We start from the raw sequence: 20,193 nt of genomic DNA, 5'->3' as shown, positions 1-20,193 counted from the left end.
CACAGGTCAGGTGGCACTGCTGTTGACTTCCATCTAGATTTGCACCTCCAGGGTCTACGCCTCTGTTAGACAGCAGCAGCCCCTCTGGCACGTGTTCCAGGAACAGGGGACCCGCTTGGGGAGTGGCCAGCTTCTCCAGGAGAAGGGGGCTCAGCCGCAGGTGCACAGCTGTTTTCTCTGCTGGATGCCTTAGGGTGGTGCCCAGGATGCCCAGCCGTGTGTGGGGATCTATTCATTGCCTTTCACAAAGGATGGGTGTGACTTTGTGGAAATTAGCTGGGGGAAGAGCGGGAACTTACGGGAACTCTGTGTGGGCCTTGCTTCACCCCCTGTTTGTGCAGCTTGCTGGGGTGCACGGGTGGCAGCAGGCCCAGGGCAGGCCCACTGGTGTATGGGCTCATTTCCACATATGCACATACGCACTGAGGCGGGCCACGGTGGGCTGCTGGGAACGAGGGCGCTCTGCAGGTCCTTGCTCATGTCCTAGTGGACCAGCTCAGGGAGGGAACAGCCTCCCTTGCTCCCCACTTCCAGCCCTCTAGAGAGAGCGGGCGACCCAGGTGGATTCCAGCGTGCTTCCCGGTCTTCAGCCTTACCTACAATTGTAAGGGTGGCTTCGAAGTACCCATATCTGCTAATCTGGCAGCCGTCCTCGGGAACCTCCCCCAGCTCCCAGGAGCTGTCACCAGCAGGGCCTGCGGTGATTGAATAAGAAGATTTGAGACGAGTCGGTAAGAATATAATAGATGTACATGGTGTAACCCAGACTCTAGATGTCGGTCCATCTATTCTTTACACAATCATGAAGAATTGAATACTATTAATTCGGTACAGAAATATTATGAAACACGTAAAGATTCATACAGAGGGAAGACCTAGAAGGAATTTTATTGCTATTATGTAAGTAAACACCAGCCCATATCTTGCTTGAAAACAAGATCCTGGGGCTGTCGTTGTGGGGGAGCAGGTTAAGTTTCTGCCCACACAGGTGACGGTTCACATCCTGGCTGCTCCACTTTCTGATCCAGCTCCCTGCTAATGTGCCTGGGAAAAGCAGCAGGAGGTGGCCCAAGAGCTTGTCTCCTGCACCCATATGGGAGAACTGAAAGAAGCTCCTGGCTTCAGTCTGGCGCAGCTCTGGCTATTGTGGCCATTTGGGGAGTGAACCAGCAGATAAAAAAACCTCTCTCATCTCTTCTCTCTCTCTCTGTGTGTGTGTGTGTGTGTGTGTGTGTCACTCTTTCAAATCAATAAAATAAATCTTTTAAAAAATATGGTAAAACAATCATAATGAAATAAAGCAGGCCAGAAAATATGAAATCATGTAGGGTAGTTCAAAAAGTTCATGGAAAATGTGTACTCTAGGGAAACTATGCATGGGTTTCACAGGTTTTTGGCACCAAAATGAGCTTGTTTTTAAATTCCATTTCCATGAACTTTGTGAAGTCTGCTCGTAGTTTAATTTGGAAAGCAAGTACTGGGCTCATGTTCCGGATCCTCTCCTTTCAGCTGCAGAGGCCATGAGCTCATTGCGTAACCTTTCTTTGGCTCTATTTGTTCATCTGTAAAGCTAAGAATTTCTACCACGCCCCTAGGGTTGCACTATGGAACTTAACGTGAGAGAAGGTATTGAAAACCTGCCTCTTGCGGCTGCCATGTAGGAAGTACTTACTAAGGATCATGTTCCTGTTTCAGGAATATGGGAAAAGCTAGGTTTTTCCCAGCTTGGATAGCTGGCTACTCCAAAGCTTAACTTCTAAAAGTCTTACTGTGATGAGTAGGGGTGCAAGGAAGGAAAAGGGGGTGGTGCTGTGGCATTGTGGATAAAGCCGCCGCCTGCAATGCCAGCATCCCATATGGGCACCACTTCAAGTCCCAGCTGCTCCACTTCCCATCCAGCTCTCTGCTATAGCCTGGGAAAGCAGTATAAGATGGCCCAAGTCCTTGGGCCCCTGCATCCGCATGGGAGACCCAGAAGAAGCTCCTGGCTCCTGGCTTCAGATTGGTTCAGCTCCAGCCATTGCAGCCAATTGGAGAGTGAACCATCGGATGGAATACCTCTCTCTCTCTGCCTCTCCTCCCCTCTCTGTGAAACTCTGACTTTCAAATAAATAAATAAATCTTTTTCTAAGAAAGAGTGAATACAACAGACCTCAGAAAAATGACCCTTATTGAATATCTTTAGAATAAAAATCTTTTTTTTTTTTTAGAAATTTATTTATTTATTTGGAAGTCAGAGGTACAGAAAGAGAAAGAGAGAGAGAGATTGAGAGAGACAGACAGACAGACAGATGTGGGTGGAGAGATAGATCTCCCATCCACTGGTTCACTCACTAAACGGCCACAAACAGCCAGGGCTGGGCCAGGTCAAAGCCAGGAGCCAGGAGCTTCCTCTAGGTCTCCCACATTGGTGGCAGGGGCTCAAGCACCAGGCCATCCTCTGCTGTTTTCCCAGGCACATTAGCAGGGAGCTGGATCAGAAGTGGAGCAGCTGGGACATGAACCAGCGCCCACATGGAATGCTGGGTCACAGCAGGCAACTTTACCACTATGCCACAGGCAGGCCCCAGGGCAAAGACATTTATGCCCCATTACTTACAATTTAAAGGGCTCTAATGAGGGCACTGGTGCCCTTTAACAAGAAAGGAAACGCGATTCTGCAAACACCACCTTATTTTTGCTTTAACTTCAAAAGGTGCGTGAAATGAGCCTGGGCTTGGGCAAGGGCCTCCAGGCTACCTCTGTGGCTGAGTGCTAGGGTGGCAGGAAGCTGGCTGGAGGCTGCTCCTGGGCCTCTCCACACCTTTGGAGGGTGGCCTAGCCCTGTACCTCGCCTGGGCCCAGAGAGGGCTTCTCGGAACACTCCCAGGACTGACGGTCCATGCACACACATCGCTAGGGGAACAAGGCTGGGGTAGCCGGGCAGCGGTCCCGACGCTGTGTTGGATCAGACCTGTGGTTTACCCACGGGTCAGACTGGGCGGGCCCTTGGGAATGTCCCCTTTGGAACTGACAGCAGGCCATTTGCTCAGTCTGTCCCAGGATTAAACTGACGTACTACATGGCAAGAAGTGCGTCTTTGTGGGGCATTTAAGATCCCCGTCTCTTCCCCAGAAAAGGACAAAATTCCATCTTGCGAAGTTCTTGGCAGGCAGATTTGAGCTGTGCATTAGCGCATGGTCTCATGTCCCTCCTTTGAAAAACAATGACTGCTGATTCTGCCTTTGGTAGAATGCCTACAAAACACATTTGTGAAGTCACGGTGTGGCTACTGCTGAGTAGCAAAACCCTTAAAAGACACATTGAGGGGCCTGGCACTGTGGCTTAGGGGTAAAGCCACCACCTGCAGTGCCAGCATCCCATATGGGTGCCCATTTGAATCTCAGCTGCTCCACTTCCAATCCAGCTCTCTGCTATGGCCTAGGAAAGCAGTATAAGATGGCCCAAGTCCTTGGGCCCCTGCACCCGCGTGGGAGACCCGGAAGAAGCTCCTGGCTCCTGGCTTCGGATCAGCTCAGCTCCGGCAGTTGTAGCCATTTGGGGAATGAATCAGTGGATGGAACACTTCTCTCCCTCTGCCTCTGCATCTCTGTATGTACCTCTGTCTTTCAAATCAATCAATAACTCAAAAAAAAAAAAAAAAAGAAGCATTCTAGCCTTCTAGCCTCAGCACTTCCGTCCATGTTAGCCACTGAGTGATGTGCAAGGTCTTGAGTCTTTAGGGAAACTGGGAAGTTCTAGAAAATGCGATAGGATAGGTTATGACACAGGAGGGAAATGGAATAAAATGTGAATTGATTTTGCTGTAAAATAAAATTTGAAATCCACACACAGTGCTCTTCACGATCTGCCTTTTCCATGTGTAAACATTTCTGCACTGTGGCGCAGCGGGTTAACGCCCTGGCCTGAAGCGCTGGCATCCCATATAGGCACCGGTTCAAGACCCAGCTGCTCCACTTCTGATCCAGCTTTCTGCTATGGCCTGGGAAAGCAGTAGAAGATGGCCCAAGTCCTTGGGCCCCTGCACCCATGTGGGAGACACAGAAGAGGCTCCTGGCCCCTGGCTCCTGGCTCCTGGCTTTGGATCGGTGCAGCTCTGGCCATTGCGGCCAATTGGGGAGTGAACCAGCGGATGGAAGACCTCTCTCTGCCTCTCCTCTGTGTAATTCTGACTTCCAAATAAATAAATAAATCTTTAAAAAAAGTTTATAGAAAATGAACACTTAAAAAAAACACATTTCTGCCCCCAAACTAACTCACACTTTTAATTCCAGTTTTCCATGCACTTAAAAAAATGTATTTATTCATTTGAAAGGCAGAGTGGCAGAAGGAAAGGGATAGGGAGAGGGAGAGGGAGAAGGAGAGGGGGAGGGGGAGGGAGAGGGAGAGGGAGAGGGAGAGACAAAGAGACAGATCTTCTACCCACTGGTTCACTCCCCAAACAGCCACAACGGCCAGGGCTGGGCCAGGCCAAAGCCAGGAGCCTGGGATGCCATCCAGGTCTCGCAGGAACTCAGGTCTTTGGGCCACCATCTGGTGCCTCCAGGGTACACACTAGCAGGAAGCCAGATCAGAAGTGTGGTGCAGCCGGGACTCACAGCAGCTCTTGGGAGCAGGATGCCAGCTGCCACAAGGCAGCTCAGTTCTCTGCACCACAGTGCTGGCTCCCCGTGTGTGTAATGTATGTGATCAGTAATCTGATACTGGTCTTTCAACAGCAGTCTTAGCTCAGGAAAGAGCCTTCTGTGCCTTATACATAGCACGCACCCATCTGCCTACCCCAGCCTGCTGCTGCCTCACTCTTGGGCTGGACTTTGGTGTCTGTTTTGGCTGTGATTCATCGTGAAGCCACTTAACACAGAGAAAACATAACTTTGGTCCAGTAATAATATAATGTGCAATAAGCCTGTTAATCTAGTCTGGATAGCCAGGAATGCTTTCTAGAACAAAACTCTTTTTTAAAAAAATCTTCATTTATTTATTTGAAAGGCAGAGCAGAAAAATAGATGAAGAGGGAAAGGTGGACTGGTGGACTCCCCCAAATGCCTGCAACAGCTGTGGCTGGGGCTTGGCCAGGTCAAAGCCACAAGTTGGGAATTCAGTCCAGGTCAACTACCGGGGCCATTAACACCGCCTCCCAGGGTGTGCATCAGCGGGAAGCTGGAATCATGAGTCGGAGCCAGAACTGAACCCAAGGACACTAATACAGGACTTGGTGTACTAACCACCAGGCCAAATGCCTGTGCCTGTTCAGAAGTTTCTAAAGGCTAAAGACATCTGTAACTTATTTCACATGTGGTCCCCATGTGTATAAGGATGACCATCGGTACTGGTAGATAAAGAAACTCATTCTTCTGCAGCAATACTAGAATAAAGCTATATGCTTAATGTTATCAAATAGGGGCTGGCACTGTGGTGCAGTGGGTTAAAGCCCTGGCCTGCAGTGCTGGCATCTCATATGGACACTGGTTCTAGTCCCGGCTGCTCTACTTCCAATCCAGCTCTCAGCTACGGCCTGGGAAAGCAGTAGAAGATGGCCCAAGTGCTTGGGCCCCTGCACCCACATGGGAGACCCGGAAGAAGCTCCTGGCTCCTGGCTTCAGATCATCTCAGCTCTGGCTATAGTGGTTATTTGGGGAATGAGTCAGCAAATGGAAGACCTCTCTCTCTCTCTCTGGCTCTTCCTCTCTCTGTAACTCTTTCAAATAAATAAAATAAATGTTGGCCACTGAATGAAGTGAGACAGATTTCCACTGCCAACAATGGAAAGATGTCTAGGATGCCTGCTAAGTGGAGAAAAAGCAAGTTGTAGAACAATATGTAGAGTAGGAATCCAGTTATGAAAAAAACAAAATGACAGAGACCAGGTGTATGTATATATGTGTATATATATATATATGTATATATGTATATATATGTGTATATATGTATATAAAAGCATAGATAAAGAAGCACTCCCAGTTATCAACAGGGCTTCATTCTGGGCAGAAAATTCACTCTAGATTTCTATATTGTTTGGATTTTTTACTAAGGATCATGCATTATTTTTCATTTAAAACATTTCAGAAAAAGAATCAGAATCAGTAATAACAACAGTGTCTTGATCTAGGTATCCTTTGATTTAGTGAGATCTCATTTTTATTACTTTATTACTAACACTTTATTGTAACAAAGCTATTTATAACTAATAGGTTTTGGTAAAAATAACTACAAGTCCTAACAGCCCGATGCTGTACTCCCATGGATTGGGGGTGTGGCGCCCTCTTGTGACCAGTGAGAGAATGTCAGCCTATGGCCACACGAGTGGACCCTGGGGTCCACGTGCAGATGGCCCAGAGGAGGATGTTGATGGCATGGGGTAGGGTGGGGAATCACGTGGAAGCCAAGACTTCCCCAAGCAGACTCCAGAGGACTTCTTGAGTATCCTCAAAGACCTCCACTGAGGGTGGTCTCTGGTTAATCGGAGCAATTTAAACATCTGAAGCAGTCCCCGGTCTGCTAGCCCACAGATCCTCTCAGGCTACACGCTTTGGAATGTGCTCTCAAGAACGGCTGTGGGGGCTGACACTGTGGTATCACCAGCAGCACCAGCATCCCGTATGGGCACCAGTTTGAGTCCCGGTTGCTCCACGTCTGATCCAGCTCCTTGCTAATGCGCCTGGGAAAGCAGCGAGAGATGGCCCAAGTTCTTGGGCCCCTGCACGTACATGGAAGACCCAGACAAAGCTCCTGGCTGCTGACTTTGGCCTGGCCCAGGCCTGGCTGTTGGAGGCATTTGGGGAGTGAATCAACAGATGGGAGGCGTACTTCTCTCTCTCTCTCTCTCTCCCCCTTTCCGATAAAATGAAAATAAATAAATAAAAATTTTAAAAAGGTGAACTCTGTGCGAATCACCAAATTCTCCTGTCTTCCTGATGGTGGCTTTTGAAACTTACTCACTACGGAGTCGCTGAACAAGCCTTTGAGGTAGGATTTTTTTTTTTTTTTTTGACAGGCAGAGTTGGACAGTGAGAGAGAGAGACAGAGAGAAAGGTCTTCCTTCCGTTGGCTCACCCCCCAAATGGCCGCCATGGCCGGTGCGCTGCGCTGATCCGATGGCAGGAGCCAGGTGCTTCCTCCTGGTCTCCCATGGGGTGCAGGGCCCAAGCACTTGGGCCATCCTCCACTGCACTCCCTGGCCACAGCAGAGAGCTGGCCTGGAAGAGGGGCAACCGAGACAGAATCCGGCGCCCCGACCGGGACTAGAACCCGGGGTACTGGCGCCGCAGGCAGAGGATTAACCTAGTGAGCCACGGCGCCAGCCTGAGGTAGGCATTTAGCAACATGACCTGCATGGGTGTTCTGTTTGCAGTGGAGGCAATGCCTCAAGGCTCCCTGGGCAAACACTCACCAGGAGGAGGCCTGGGCGTGGGCGAAGGGCAAGGTCCAGGCACCACCGCCTGCACGGTGAGGTTGAGGTTGAAGGTTCCATTGTGCACGTATGTGTGGTTCAAGGTGTGACTGTCGGACACGAAGAGGCCGGTGTTGTCGCCGAAGCTCCACTTGTACCTGATGGCGGACTTGTTGAGGAAGTGGCTGGGGTCGTGGAGCAGGACGTCGAACAAGATGGGGACGTTTCTGAGGAAGGTCTCGTCCGACGAATTCCGATCACTCTTCTGGGTCATCGTCACAAATACGGGAATCTGATCTAAGTTCCCCCAGGAGAGAGAGAGAGAGAGGATCCTTCATGGTTCAGTTTTAAGTAGGGAATTTTGAAGGTGCTCTTAGGTGACAAAAATCAAAGTTAGGGAGCATACAGGGTTATTTTATTTTACTTTTTTCCTTTCCATAGGCAATTTTCCCAAGCTATTCTGGAAAACAGATGGCTAGAACACAGCTGAATATTTAAGCTTGGGCCAGGGCCCAGATGAATGGTAACCCAGGCCAGAACGCTTGGTGCTAACTCCCAACCCACCGACATCAAGGAACTAAGCAGCTCATCCGCGGATAACAGCGGCCAGGACACTCACCTGTTACCACGTACACATCTTTCACCTGCGCGATGGGCAGGAACGCCCGGCCGTGTCTTCTGTACACGGTCACCTCCATAAGCTGAGGGCCAAGGGTCACGTTGGTTGTGTCTAGAGAAACCCTCACTGAACACCGTCCCAGCTTGTAGAAATAATGACCTTGGAGAGAGTGCAAGGTTTCAGTTACTGAGTACAGGAAGCGATCGGTACAGGCTGACGGGGGCGGCGTATGGGCTGCTGCAAATGGAAAGATGCTGCCCACTTTCCTCCAAACCAAAACCACAAACACCATCGTCCCTGGTCAGAGCAGGTTGCCTTCCAAGACCTCCAGTAGCTGCCTGGAACTGTTGGTGGCACCAAACCCTCTGTGTGAGTGTGTGTATGTGTGTGTATGTGTGCTGTAGTTTTTCCTAGATGGACATACCCACGACAAAATCTAAAAAAATCATACACGAGGCACAGGGAGACATTAACATCAATCAACAATAACAGAAAAAATATAACGACACACAAAGGGGTCTTTAAAAATTCATGGAAAATGTGCATTATGCAAAAACTTTTGGCAAAAGGTTTTGTACCAAAATGAGCTTATCTTTTAATTCTATTATTTGACCCCTTGTGCTGTAGTAGAAGTTACACAAACTCAGTCTCTCTCTTGAAAGGGGCAGGATGAACACGTTCGGGCTGCGGTTGATGGCTGGTATCTTACAGCACGGAAAGTGACACCAGGGATGAAGGGGGACTGCTGGCGCTGGAGGCGGTTACGATGGAAAGGGATTTAGTAGGCTAATACAGCCGGCCTGTAGCTTGCAGAGAAACACTTTCTGCAAACCAAGTGATTTGGCACTGAAGCACACATTTTTCCCTGTAGAAAATAAATTTTTTAATGTACTGATTTATTTATATGAAAGGCAGAGTGGCAGAGAAAGTAGGAGAATTAGAGAGAAGAGAGGGAAATCTTCCATCCACTCCTTCACTCCCCAAATGACCTCAACGGCTGGGGGCTGGGGCTGGGCCAGGCCAAAGCGGGGAGCCAGGCACGCCATCCAGTTCTCCCACGTGGGTCCAGGGGCCCAAGCCCTTGGATCATCTGCTGCTGCTTTTCCCAGGCTCATTTGCAAGGAGCTGGTCAGGAACTGGAGCAGCTGAGACTTGAACTGACACTCGCTGGGATGCCGACATTGCAAGAGGCAGCTTAACCCACTGAACCACAACACCTGCTCCAAAGAAAACACACTGAATGTAGCAGTGAGGTGTCCTTGGGAGTTAAAAAAGATTACACACTCCAAAGTCTACCTTATTTTTGTAATAATACTGTTTCAGCTATACCATTATGCAGCTTTTTAAAAAGGGGTCTGGAATCCTCCACTTTCTAGAAGTCTTTTTTTGTGAGAACACCAGTGAGTGATGAGAGGGACATGGCCGATGACAGAAACTAAAGAGAGGGGGGAGGCTCCATAAACAGTTTCTAGGGCACCTTGGACTCGAGCCTTCTCTTGGCCCAGCCCTCCTGTGCTCCCTGTGCCCTGGGCTGGCCTGGCGAAAGTACTCCTTCTCCTGCAGGGCCCGAGGCCTTACCTAGTCTGACGGTGGAGGCTGGCAGGGCCTGTCCCTGACTAGGGGGTACACAGTAGGACGTCTGTGAGGTGGGGAGGCTGAGAGGCCACACTGATGAGGGGTGGATGGCGTCGGGCAGGTGTGGCTGCCACGCCCCTGGCACCTGAGAGGCCCAGGCAGCTGTGCTGCAGGCTTGGGGGGGGGGGCAGGTGTGCCTCAGGGGGTTAGTTACAGCCGGGGAAATTGTGAGTTCCAGCGCCGAGAGACAAGAGCACGTGTGAGCTGGAGTATCAGGGATCTCCGGGCCCTCAGCGGAAGATGGAAATGCAAAGGAGTCTTGCGGGAGAAGCAGGGACATCTCCAGTCTGAACGTTGGTTTTGAAAGAAAGATGTCAAATCTGGCTAAGGTAGCAGAGTCTGAACTAGACTAAGAGAGCCGGGCTGTTGGTGAACACAGGAGACTCTGCTCAGAGAGATCAGGTGTGAGGCGAATTCACGGACCTGGCCAAGAAGGCACTGAAAACAGAGAAAAAGCCAGCTCTGAGAGTTAACAGAGTGAAGTAGATGACTGGGGACTGGCGCTGTGGTGTAGTAGGCTAAGCCTCCTTCTGCATCCCATATGCTTGCTGGTTCTAGTCCCAGCTGCCTTTTTTTTTTTTTTTTTTTTTTTTTTTTGACAAGCAGAGTGGACAGTGAGAGAGAGAGAGAAAGGTCTTCCTTTTCCATTGGTTCACCCCCCCAGTGGCCGCTGCGGCTGGTGCGCTGCAGCCAGTGCACTGCGCTGATCTGAAGCCAGGAGCCAGGCACCGCTCCCGGTCTCCCTGTGGGTGCAGGGCCCAAGGACTTGGGCCATTCTCCACCACACTCTCGGGCCACAGCAGAGAGCTGGCCTGGAAGAGGGGCAACTGGGACAGAAGCCGGTGCCCTCACCGGGACTAGAACCCGTGGTGCCGGCGCTGCAGGCGGACAATTAGCCTATTGAGCTGTGGCGCTGGCCTGCTCCCCTTCTGATCCAGCTCTCTGCTATGGAAGATGGCCCAAAGCCTTGGACCCCTGCATCCCCATGGGAGACCTGGAGGAGGCTCCTGGCTCCTGGCTCAACCCAGCTCCAGTAGTTGTGAGCATCTAGGGAGTGAACCAATGGATGGAAGACCTTTTTCTCTGTCTCTCCCTCTGTAACTCTGCCTCTCCAATAAATAAATAAATAAAAATTTAAATAAATGTTAGTATAGAGAACACATGTTAACAGCAAGTATCTGTACTGTTAATCATGGTGATTTTTCCTCCCTCCCTTCCTTGGCAGAGTTACAGAGAGAGAGACACACACACACAGAGATGGAACTACCAACAGCTGGTTCATTCCCCCAAATGGCTGCAACAGCTGGGGCTGTGCCTGGCTGAAGCCAGGAGCCAGGAGCTTCTGTCAGGTCTCTCACATGGGTGCAGGGGCCCCAGGCCATTTGCAGGGAGCTGGATCGGAAGAGGAGCAGCCAAGCCTTGAACAGGCGTCCATATAGGATGCCGGCGCCGCAGGCAGTGGCTTAACCCACTGTGCCGCAACACTGGCCCTGAAGACTTTTTAAGGATTAAAGAGATGTATGTTCTTGGTAAGAAATGTGAAAAATGGGGCAAGCATCATGGCATAGCCGGTTAAGTCACTGCCTGCAATGCTGGCATCCCATATGGGTACTGGTTGGAGTCCTGGCTCCTCCATTTCCCATGCAGCTCCATGCTAATATTCCTGGAAAAGCAGTGGAGGATGGCTCAAGTCCTTAGGTCCCTGTATCCGCGTGGGAGACCAGGAAGAAGCTCCTGGCTTTGGCCTGGCCCAGTACTGGTTGTTGCAGCCATTTGGGGAGTGAACCAACAGGTGGAAGACTTTCTCTTTCTCTCTCTCACCTCTCTCTCACTGTAACTCTTTCAAATAAATAAAAATGAATCTTTAAAGAAATTCTTCTGAAAACATAAAAAGTTACATAAATCAACAAATGCTCATCCATGTGTCATATGAATAAATCGATGCTAATTTTTTTCATGCTGTTTTAGATGAAGCAGTTGAGTAGTTTTTAAAAAAGAGAGCTGGGAGCCGGCGCCGTGGCTCAATAGGCTAATCCTCCACCTTGCGGCGCCGGCACACCGGGTTCTAGTCCCGGTTGGGGTGCCGGATTCTGTCCCGGTTGCCCCTCTTCCAGGCCAGCTCTCTGCTATGGCCAGGGAGTGCAGTGGAGGATGGCCCAGGTGCTTGGGCCCTGCACCCCATGGGAGACCAGGAAAAGCACCTGGCTCCTGGCTCCTGCCAGGATCAGCGCGGTGCGCCGGCTGCAGCGGCGGCCATTGGAGGGTGAACCAGCGGCAAAGGAAGACCTTTCTCTCTCTGTCTCTCTCTCACTGTCCACTCTGCCTGTCAAAAAAAAAAAAAAAAAAAAAAAAAAGAGAGCTGGGGGCTGGCACTGTGGCGTACCGGGTAAAGCCACTGCCTGCAGTGCTGGAATCCCGTATGGGGGCTGGTGTGTGTCTAGCTGTTCCACTTCTGATCCAGCTCCCTGCTATGGCCTGGGAAAGCAGAGAAGATGGCCCAAGTCCTTGGGCCCCTGCACCTGTATGGGAGACCCAGAAGAGGCTCCTGGCTCCTGGCTTTGGATCAGCTCAGCTCCAGCCATTGTGGCCAACTGGGGAGTGACTCTGACTCTCCTTTCTCTGTATAACTCTGACTTTCAAATAAATAAATAAAGAGAAAGCTGAATCTATTTTTCTTATTTTAATTTTTTGGTGCTCTGAAGGTTTGGCACAGTTAACCAGGATTTTTAAAAATTAATTAATTTGGGGGCCAGTGCTGTGGCGTACTGGGTAAAACTGCCACCTGCAGTGCTGGCATCCCATTTGGACACTGGTTCAAGTCCTGGCTGCTCCACTTCCGATCCAGCTCTCTGCTATGGCCTGGGAAAGCAGTAGAAGATGACCCAAGTCCTTGGGCCCCTGCACCCGCGTGGGAGACCTGGAAGAAGCTCCTGGCTCCTGGCTTTGAATCAGCCCAGCTCCAGCCATTGTGGCCACTTTGGGAGTGAACCTGCAGATGGAAGATCTCACTTTCTTTCTCTGCCTCTCCTTGCTGTAATTCTGGCTTTCAAATAAATAAATCTTTAAAAATTTAATTAATTTTATTTATTTAAAAGTCGGAGAGACACAGAGAAAGACAGACACAGAGACAGAAAGACAGGCAGAGACAGATCTGCCATCCACTGGTTCACTCCCTAAATGTCCATAACAGCCAGGGCTGGGCCAGGCCAAAGCCAGGAGCCAAGGACTCGATCCAGGTCTCTTACGTGGGTGGCAGGGCCGCCATCACTGCTTCCTCCGAGGGTGTGCATTCGCAGGAAGTTGGAATCAGGAGTGGAGCTGGGACTTGAACCCAGGGCGATTACTATGGGTGTCCCAAGCAGAGTGTCAACTGCTGTGCTGAATGCTGACCCCAGGATTTTATTTTTGTCTCCTTCTCCCCACCCAAGTTAGTGAAAGATAGATAATAGGGTCACTCTTTCAAACGCTCAGAATTGCAATTCCCAGGTACAGAATAAGCAAAGAGGAGAGTAACGCTGTAGAGGCAGGTGAAGAAGGCCCACCTAGTGTGTGAAAGACGTAGACAAAATTCCATTTCTTCCACCTGTGGGGGTGGGGGTGGGGGTGGGGGTGGGGGTGGGGATGGGGGTGGGGATGAGGATGGGGGTGGGGGTGGGGGTGAGGGTGGGGGAAGGGCTTCCCATCGGGGAACACGTTGTGGTGGCTTTGGCCACTGTCATTTCCCCAGTCACCATCCTCCGCCCAGGTTGTCCAGTTGTACACGTAGGGGTCAGCAGGTGGTCCAGTGTCTAAAGAGAGAGAGAAAAACAAGCCCGGGTGTCACTGCGGCTCAGCTCACTCGGGCTCATCACCCAGCTAAACACTTGTTCATGCTCCTCACTGCCTGTTTCAAAGCTGTTAGGTGACTAAAACCCCAACAGTCAGAATGCAGCCTGCAGTATACTCCTCTGCATACATGTTACAGTCCAATAAAAGTTTGATAGGAAGCAATGACTCAGGAAAACTCCACCCAGAGATTTCACTTAGTGCACTTATGTTTCCTTTTACATTAAAAAAATAAATATATTTCTGGGGCCTGCACTGTGGTGTAGCAGGTAAAGCTGCCACTTGCATTGCCAGCATCCCTTATGGATGCCGGTTCGAGTCCCGGCAGCTCCACTTCCAATCCAGCTCTCTGTTATGGCCTGGGATAGCAGTAGAAGATGGCCCAAGTCCTTGGAACCCTGCACCCATGTGGGAGACCTGGAGGAAGCTCCTGGCTCCTGACTTTGGATTGGTGGCGCAGCTCCGGCTGTTGTGGCCATCTGGGGAGTGAACCAGTGGATGGAAGACCCCTCTCTCTCTCTCTCTTGTCGCTCCCCCTCTTCGTGGAGGAACGACACAGGACCCTGCGCTGTTCTTTCGTCTGCTCGGCCCTCCCCGGGTTTGCTGCTGGTTCTTCCCGGGTTGGCTACTATCCCTTCCACCTCCGTGGAAGGGCAGTTCCCCCTGGCCACATTCCCCACTTCCGCAGGGGAGCGGCACACCGCCGGCCGGTTCTCTCGGGGGCTGCACAGGTGTTCCCTCAGATGTTCCCCTTAGATGTTCCTGGTGCATGCCGTCTCTCTCCTCCTTTATAGTCCTCCTCCGCCAATCCCAACTCGGCTGCCCACACGCCGAGTACGCTGCTCTCCTCCAATCAGGAGCAAGTCCTACAGTTTATTGGTTGAACTGGAGGCAGCTGTGTAGAAACTGTTTTCTCCTCTCCCAGCGCCATATTGTGGGAGAGCAGATGCATAGAATAAGTCTTAATTCCAGTAACAGTCTAGTCCGGGTTGCTCCCTACACTCTCTCTCTCTCTCTCTCTGTGTGTGTGTGTGTCTCTGCCCCTATGTAACTTTGCCTTTCAAATAAAGAAATCTTTTTTTAAAAAAATTCTTTTTCTTTGAGAGACAGAACACAGAGAGTGCTCCCATTGTCAGCTTCACTCCCCAAATGCCCACAACAGCTGGGGCTGGACCAGGTTGAAGCCACGAGCCAGGAATTCCATCCGGGTCTGCCGGAATAGTTCCCCCATCTTCTTTGATTTTTTCTATGTCACTCACATGTTTGGGAGCCTTTTTACTTATCAGTGTGCTATAGATGCTAATCCTTTTGAGTATTAAGCTGTCCTCAATGCAGCCAACAGCAGCTCCTTCAAGCTGACCCCTGGCCCCGTGGTGTGGCTTTGAGCTCGTCCTGTTTGCTGGTACCGTGAGGTGTCTCAGGCTCACCAGGGACCTGCTTGTCCTAGATCTACAATCAGTCATTTCCTCAATGATCCCTATTTCCTTTAAGTGGTAATAGATATTTTATAAAAATTTTTATTAGAATGTAATAAAAATTTTATTAGAAGTACTCAGAGGACTGGATTGTCACTTGAGACCTTTATAAAAATTTTAAAAAATAGAAAAAAAGTGCTACAAAAATATTGAACACTTAACATTTGCTAAATATTGAACTCTTTCCATAGAAGAATTTAACATTTTCCCCAAAGAAGGTAAAAATTTAATAAGGAATGATCACATCAGAGGTTTAATAAAACTTCTAAATAACAAAATCATCTCTAAAAAATGAAAAGATTAAATGGCCCCGTCACCGACAGAACAGCCTCAGGTTTTTGAGGATGGACAATTCTAACCATGTAGTTTCCATAGATGTATCTGTGCTCAACTTTAACCCACACAAAGAGCTTTTGTCTTTAACCACCACAAGCAAAGCAGAACCCAAACATAGACACTTTAGCATTTGTGGTAGTCATGTAGCATTTGCTTAAAAAAAAAAAATGCTGTCAGCAGAGATCAAACTGACCACAAATATCTGCCCAACTGGTGATTCTTTGAGAACCCAAACAGTTACAAGTAATAGCACCAGAAACTGGGCATCAACCAGGGATTCTCTCTGTCCAATCACTGGGCTCCAGCGGGGTGTGGCAGTGTGGCTTCTGGGGTTGATGTTGGCCCCGGGGCTGGGCAGGGGCTCAGCTCAGCTCCCAGGTCCCCTCCCTGTCCTGGCTTAGCGTGACAGCAGTGCCTCGGGCTGGCAGAAGGACCAACAAGCACCCCGCTGTGTTCTCACCGTTTCTGTAGTTCTCGTAGACGATGTTGCCACTGGCATCTTCCTCTTGGCATCTGGGGAACACCAAGTCCACCACAAACGTCAACGTGGAGCCCACCAGCGCTGGTGAGTCGCTGGTCAGGACCGCCTGCACACAGCCTCCTAAGGGCATCGAAAAGAGGGGCTCTTTGTTTGCTTTCCCCCTACAGACCTCGGAGTGAGACCACAGGATCCACATGGAATTGATTTTCTGGATTCCTAACTTCAGCTTCCAGAACATTCTAGAAGATGAAATTTTTAAAAACCCAAGAAATTCTCTAACCACAGAAGGAATTCTCTAACTGCAGAAAGAACAGTTAGTTAAGATGGCTGGCGCTGCGGCTCACTTGGCTAATCCTCCACCTACAGCACCGGCACACCAGGTTCTAGTCCCGGTTGGGGTGCCGGATTCTTTCCAGGTTCCTCTTCTTTCAGTCCAGCTCTCTGCTGTGGCCTGGGAGTGAAGTGGAGGATGGCCCAAGTGCTTGGGCCCTGTACCCGCATGGGAGACCAGGAGAAGCACCTGGCTCCTGGCTTCAGATCAGCACAGTACACTGGCCATTTGGGGGGTGAACCAAAGGAAGGAAGACCTTTCTCTCTGTCTCTCTCTCACTGTCTAACTCTGCCTGTCAAAAAAAAAAAAAAAGAAAAAGAAAAAGAAAGAAAGGAAAAAAAAAAGAATAGTTAGAAATAAAATATTCTTCTGAGTCGGAGTGAGGAGGAAGCTTGAGTTCCCAGACCAATGGCTGGAGGACCCATTCTTTGATCAGAATGGGGAGACACTCGTTTTCCAATAAAGCACAGCTTTGAGATGGCCAAAAACCTCTCCAGGGCCACAGGTCTTCAGAAGGTAACCGCTCCTACCTTAGTGAACTCGGTTGAAGGCTACACCTGCTTGTCCTCCAAAATATCCTAAGAGCTACCAACTTGTCCCTTTCTAAGGAGATCAAACAGTATTTTGTGGCTTTGAAAGTGATAGTGTTGGGGTAAAGGAAAGGTTGACAAATCCAGGGGCCACCACTTGGTGATGACTGCACGGATCTCCATAGCAACAACCTGAGCACTCGGTCTAGAGGGTTGGAGGGTCCACAGAGGGAGAGCTGCTTGGGTTGCGCCTTTCAACTCACCTTTCCAGGAGCTTCTCCACCTCCCGTCTCCCCTCTTCCACACTGGGTGGAGTTTTTCGTTCCAGTTGTTTTCTTCTGGGGACCAGCCATCGAGTTGGGGGTGCTCCCTCGTGGAACCATGGGGGTTTTCATTGTCCAGCACATCATGGAATCCTGTATCAATAGTTGGCGAACACATTATTTTGTCCATTTGGTTTCTCATTTGGTACTTGTCTAACCATAGTTAAAGAAACTTCATTTCATATGGTTGGAAAGCACATACGTAATATATCCAATATGCCAAGTGAATAGAGGGTGTTTTAATTTTTTAAAAAAATTATTTTATTTATTGATGTGAAAGGCAGAGTGACAGAGGGAGACAGAGGGAGAGGTAGTGGTGGGGGCAGAGAGAGAGAGAGAGGGAGAGGGAGAGAGAGAGAGAGAGGGAGAGGGAGAGAGAGAGAGAGAGAGAGAAATCTTGCATTGGTTGGTTCACTCCCCAAATGCCCACAATAACCAAGATGGCCAGGCTGAATGAAGCCAGGAGCCAGGAACTCCGTCTGAGTCTCCCATGTGGGTGGCAGGAACTCAAGTACTTGGGCCATCATTCACCACCTTCCTAGGAGCATTAGCAGGAAGTTGGATCAGAAGTGAAGGAGCTGACATTCTGGTATGGGATGTAGGTGTCCCAAGCAATAGCTTAACTCACTGTGCCATAATGCCTGCCACAGGGTGTTTTTTTTTTTTTTCTTAAAGATTTATTTATATATTTGAAAGGCATAGTTAGAGAGATAGGGAGAGACAGAGACAGAGATTGTCCATATGCTGGTTCACTCCCCAAATGGCTGCAATGGCCAGTGTTGTGCTAGGCCAAAGCCAGGAGCTTCTTCCAGGTCTCCCACATGGGTGCAGGAGTCCAAGGACTTGGGCCATCGTCTACTGCTTTCCCAGGCCATAGCAGAGAGCTGGATTGAAAGTAGAGCAGCCGGGACTCCAACTGGCATCATTTAGGATGCTGGCATTGCAGGTGGAGGCTTAACCTGCTATCCCACGGCGCTGGTCCCAAGAAAATTTTTTTTAAAGTTTTATTTTATTTATTTGAAAGACAGAGTTACAGAGCGAGGTAGAGCCAGAGAGAGAGAGAGAGAGAGACAGAGAGAGGTCTTCCATCCGCTGGTTCACTCCCCAGATGACCGCAAAGGCTGGAGACGTGGGTCTTCGGATCACAAAAACCCCAAGTGTCCTGTGATTCTGTGAGATGGTTCTTATTTGGAAACAAATCCTGAGGACAGGAAACGCATGTTTATCAATAAACGTTTGTAACTGGAAATTCACTCGAATTGAGTCATGTGGAAAGAACGAAGATATTTAGTTCAAACTCATTCACTTATGGGTGGAAGTGATGTGATCTACCAGGTGGTGTGACCTACCCAGGCGGTGTGATCCACCCAGTTGATGTGATCCACCCACGTGGTGTGATGCACCCAGGTGATGTGACCTACCCAGGTGATGAGATCTACCCAGGTGATGTGATGCCCCCAGGTGATGTGATCTACCCAGGTGGTGTGATCTACCCAAGTGGTGTGATCCACCCAGGTGGTGTGATCTACCCAAGTGGTGTGACCTACCCAGGTGATGTGATCCACCCAGGTGGTGTGATGCACCCAGGTGATGTGATCTATCCGGGTGGTGTGATCTACCAGGCGATGTGACCTACCCAGGTGATGTGATCCACCCAGGTGATGTGATCTACTAGGTGGTGTGATCTACCCAAGTGGTGTGACCTACCCAAGTGGTGTGATCCACCCAGGTGATGTGACCCACCCAGGTGATGTGACCCACCCAGGTGATGTGATCTACCAGGTTCTTCTTTAACTGAGGGGAAGAGGAGATTCGCAGCCTTTACTCCCAGGACTAGTTCTTCCCATCGTACCAGGGAATCTTTCTGTTTCTCAGATCCTGAAAGCTAGTGTTTCCAGAAATATGATCCTCGGATTTCAAATGTCACAGGTCAAAGAGAAACACAAATTTAAAGGAGAGTGACCCCCGGTCCATGGGACAGAACAGAGAGCCCAGAAAGAAACCTGCAAAAGCCTGCCCTCCTGGCTTTTGGAGAAGACGCAAAAGCTGTCCAACGGTGGAAGGACAGGCTTTTCCACAAATGGGGCTGTACAGAAAGAAGCAGCACATGTGGGAACAGAAAGAAAAGGCACAGGTGACGCCTTTGGGTTTGAGGGCTGGGCAAAAATTCTTAGACTTGACACCAGACGTCTGATTCATAAAACAAAAAAGTGAAAGTTGGACCTTATTGAAATGAAAAGCTTTTGAAAATGTGTTTATTTTGGAAGGCAGACACACACACACACACACACACACAGAAGAGGGGGGAGAGAGAGAGAGAGAGAGAGAGAGAGAGAGAGAGAGAGGGAGAATCTCCCATTCACTGGTTCACTCTCCAAATGCCTGCAACAGCTGGGGCTGAGGCAGGCTGGAGCCAGGATCCAGGAACTTAATTCAGTCTCCCACATGGGTGACAACAACCCAGTACTTGGGCCATTACCTCACAGAGAACACATTAGCTAGAAACTGGAATCAGGAGTGGAGGTGGGACTCAAAACCAAGTACTCCAATATGGAATGCAGACATCCCAGATGACATCTTAACCACTGTGCCACACACACCTCCTAAAATTTAAAAAGTTTTGCTCTGGTCGGCGCCATGGCTCACTAGGCTAGTTCTCCACCTGCGGCACCGGCACCCCAGGTTCTAGTCCCGGCCGGGGCGCCGGATTCTGTCTCGGTTGCTCCTCTTCCAGTCCAGCTCTCTGCTGTGGCCCGGGAGTGCAGTGGAGGATGGCCCAAGTGCTTGGGCCCTGCACCCCATGGAAGACCAGGAGAAGCACCTGGCTCCTGGCTTTGGATCGGTGCAGCACTGGCCATAGCGGCCATTTGGGGGGTGAACCAACGGGAGGAAGACCTTTCTCTCTGTCTCTCTCTCTCACTGTCTAACTCTGCCTGTCAAAAAAAAATTTTTTTTTTACCCTGAGAAATACCATGTGAAGAGGATGAAAAGGCCAACTATAGACTGGGAGAAATTGCAAACCACATTTCAAAAAAAAAAAAACAATATTTAGAATATACAAAGAATTTTTAAAACTCAACATTAAAAAATAGCAACTCAATTAGAAAATGGGTAACAGATATGAACAGGTACGCCCCCAAAGAAGATGTACAGATGGCAAACAACTCCATGAGGAGATGCTGAACATCATGTGCAGGGAAATGCACATTCAAGGTTCATGGAGTTATCACTGTGGACCCATCAACACG

At 49.6% G+C, this 20,193-nt stretch overlaps 1 protein-coding gene across 2 annotated transcripts in view; it reads right to left on the bottom strand.

Moving 5' to 3' along the window:
- The window catches only part of GPNMB (glycoprotein nmb), a 31,391-nt gene that overhangs the window by 7,585 nt on the left and 3,613 nt on the right, over nt 1-20,193 (bottom strand). Inside the window, exons 2-7 of one of the 2 annotated variants that reach the window (XM_070059398.2) lie at nt 16,886-17,038; nt 15,741-15,881; nt 13,187-13,432; nt 8,010-8,168; nt 7,391-7,687; nt 597-695 (exon numbers count right to left, since the gene is read on the bottom strand). In XM_070059398.2, coding sequence (XP_069915499.2) covers nt 597-695; nt 7,391-7,687; nt 8,010-8,168; nt 13,187-13,432; nt 15,741-15,881; nt 16,886-17,038 — 1,095 coding nt within the window. Of the gene's footprint in view, nt 1-596; nt 696-7,390; nt 7,688-8,009; nt 8,169-9,587; nt 9,940-13,186; nt 13,433-15,740; nt 15,882-16,885; nt 17,039-20,193 lie in introns of those variants that run through there. The other variant, XM_089315374.1, reaches the window with a different exon arrangement.

Source organism: Oryctolagus cuniculus, chromosome 16, assembly GCF_051225735.1.
Source record: "Oryctolagus cuniculus isolate XC-2025 breed Fujian yellow rabbit chromosome 16, ASM5122573v1, whole genome shotgun sequence".
Classification (NCBI taxonomy): Eukaryota; Metazoa; Chordata; class Mammalia; order Lagomorpha; family Leporidae; genus Oryctolagus; species Oryctolagus cuniculus.
Note: the sequence above shows the minus strand (reverse complement) of the source record. Positions and strands in the feature narration are given on the sequence as shown.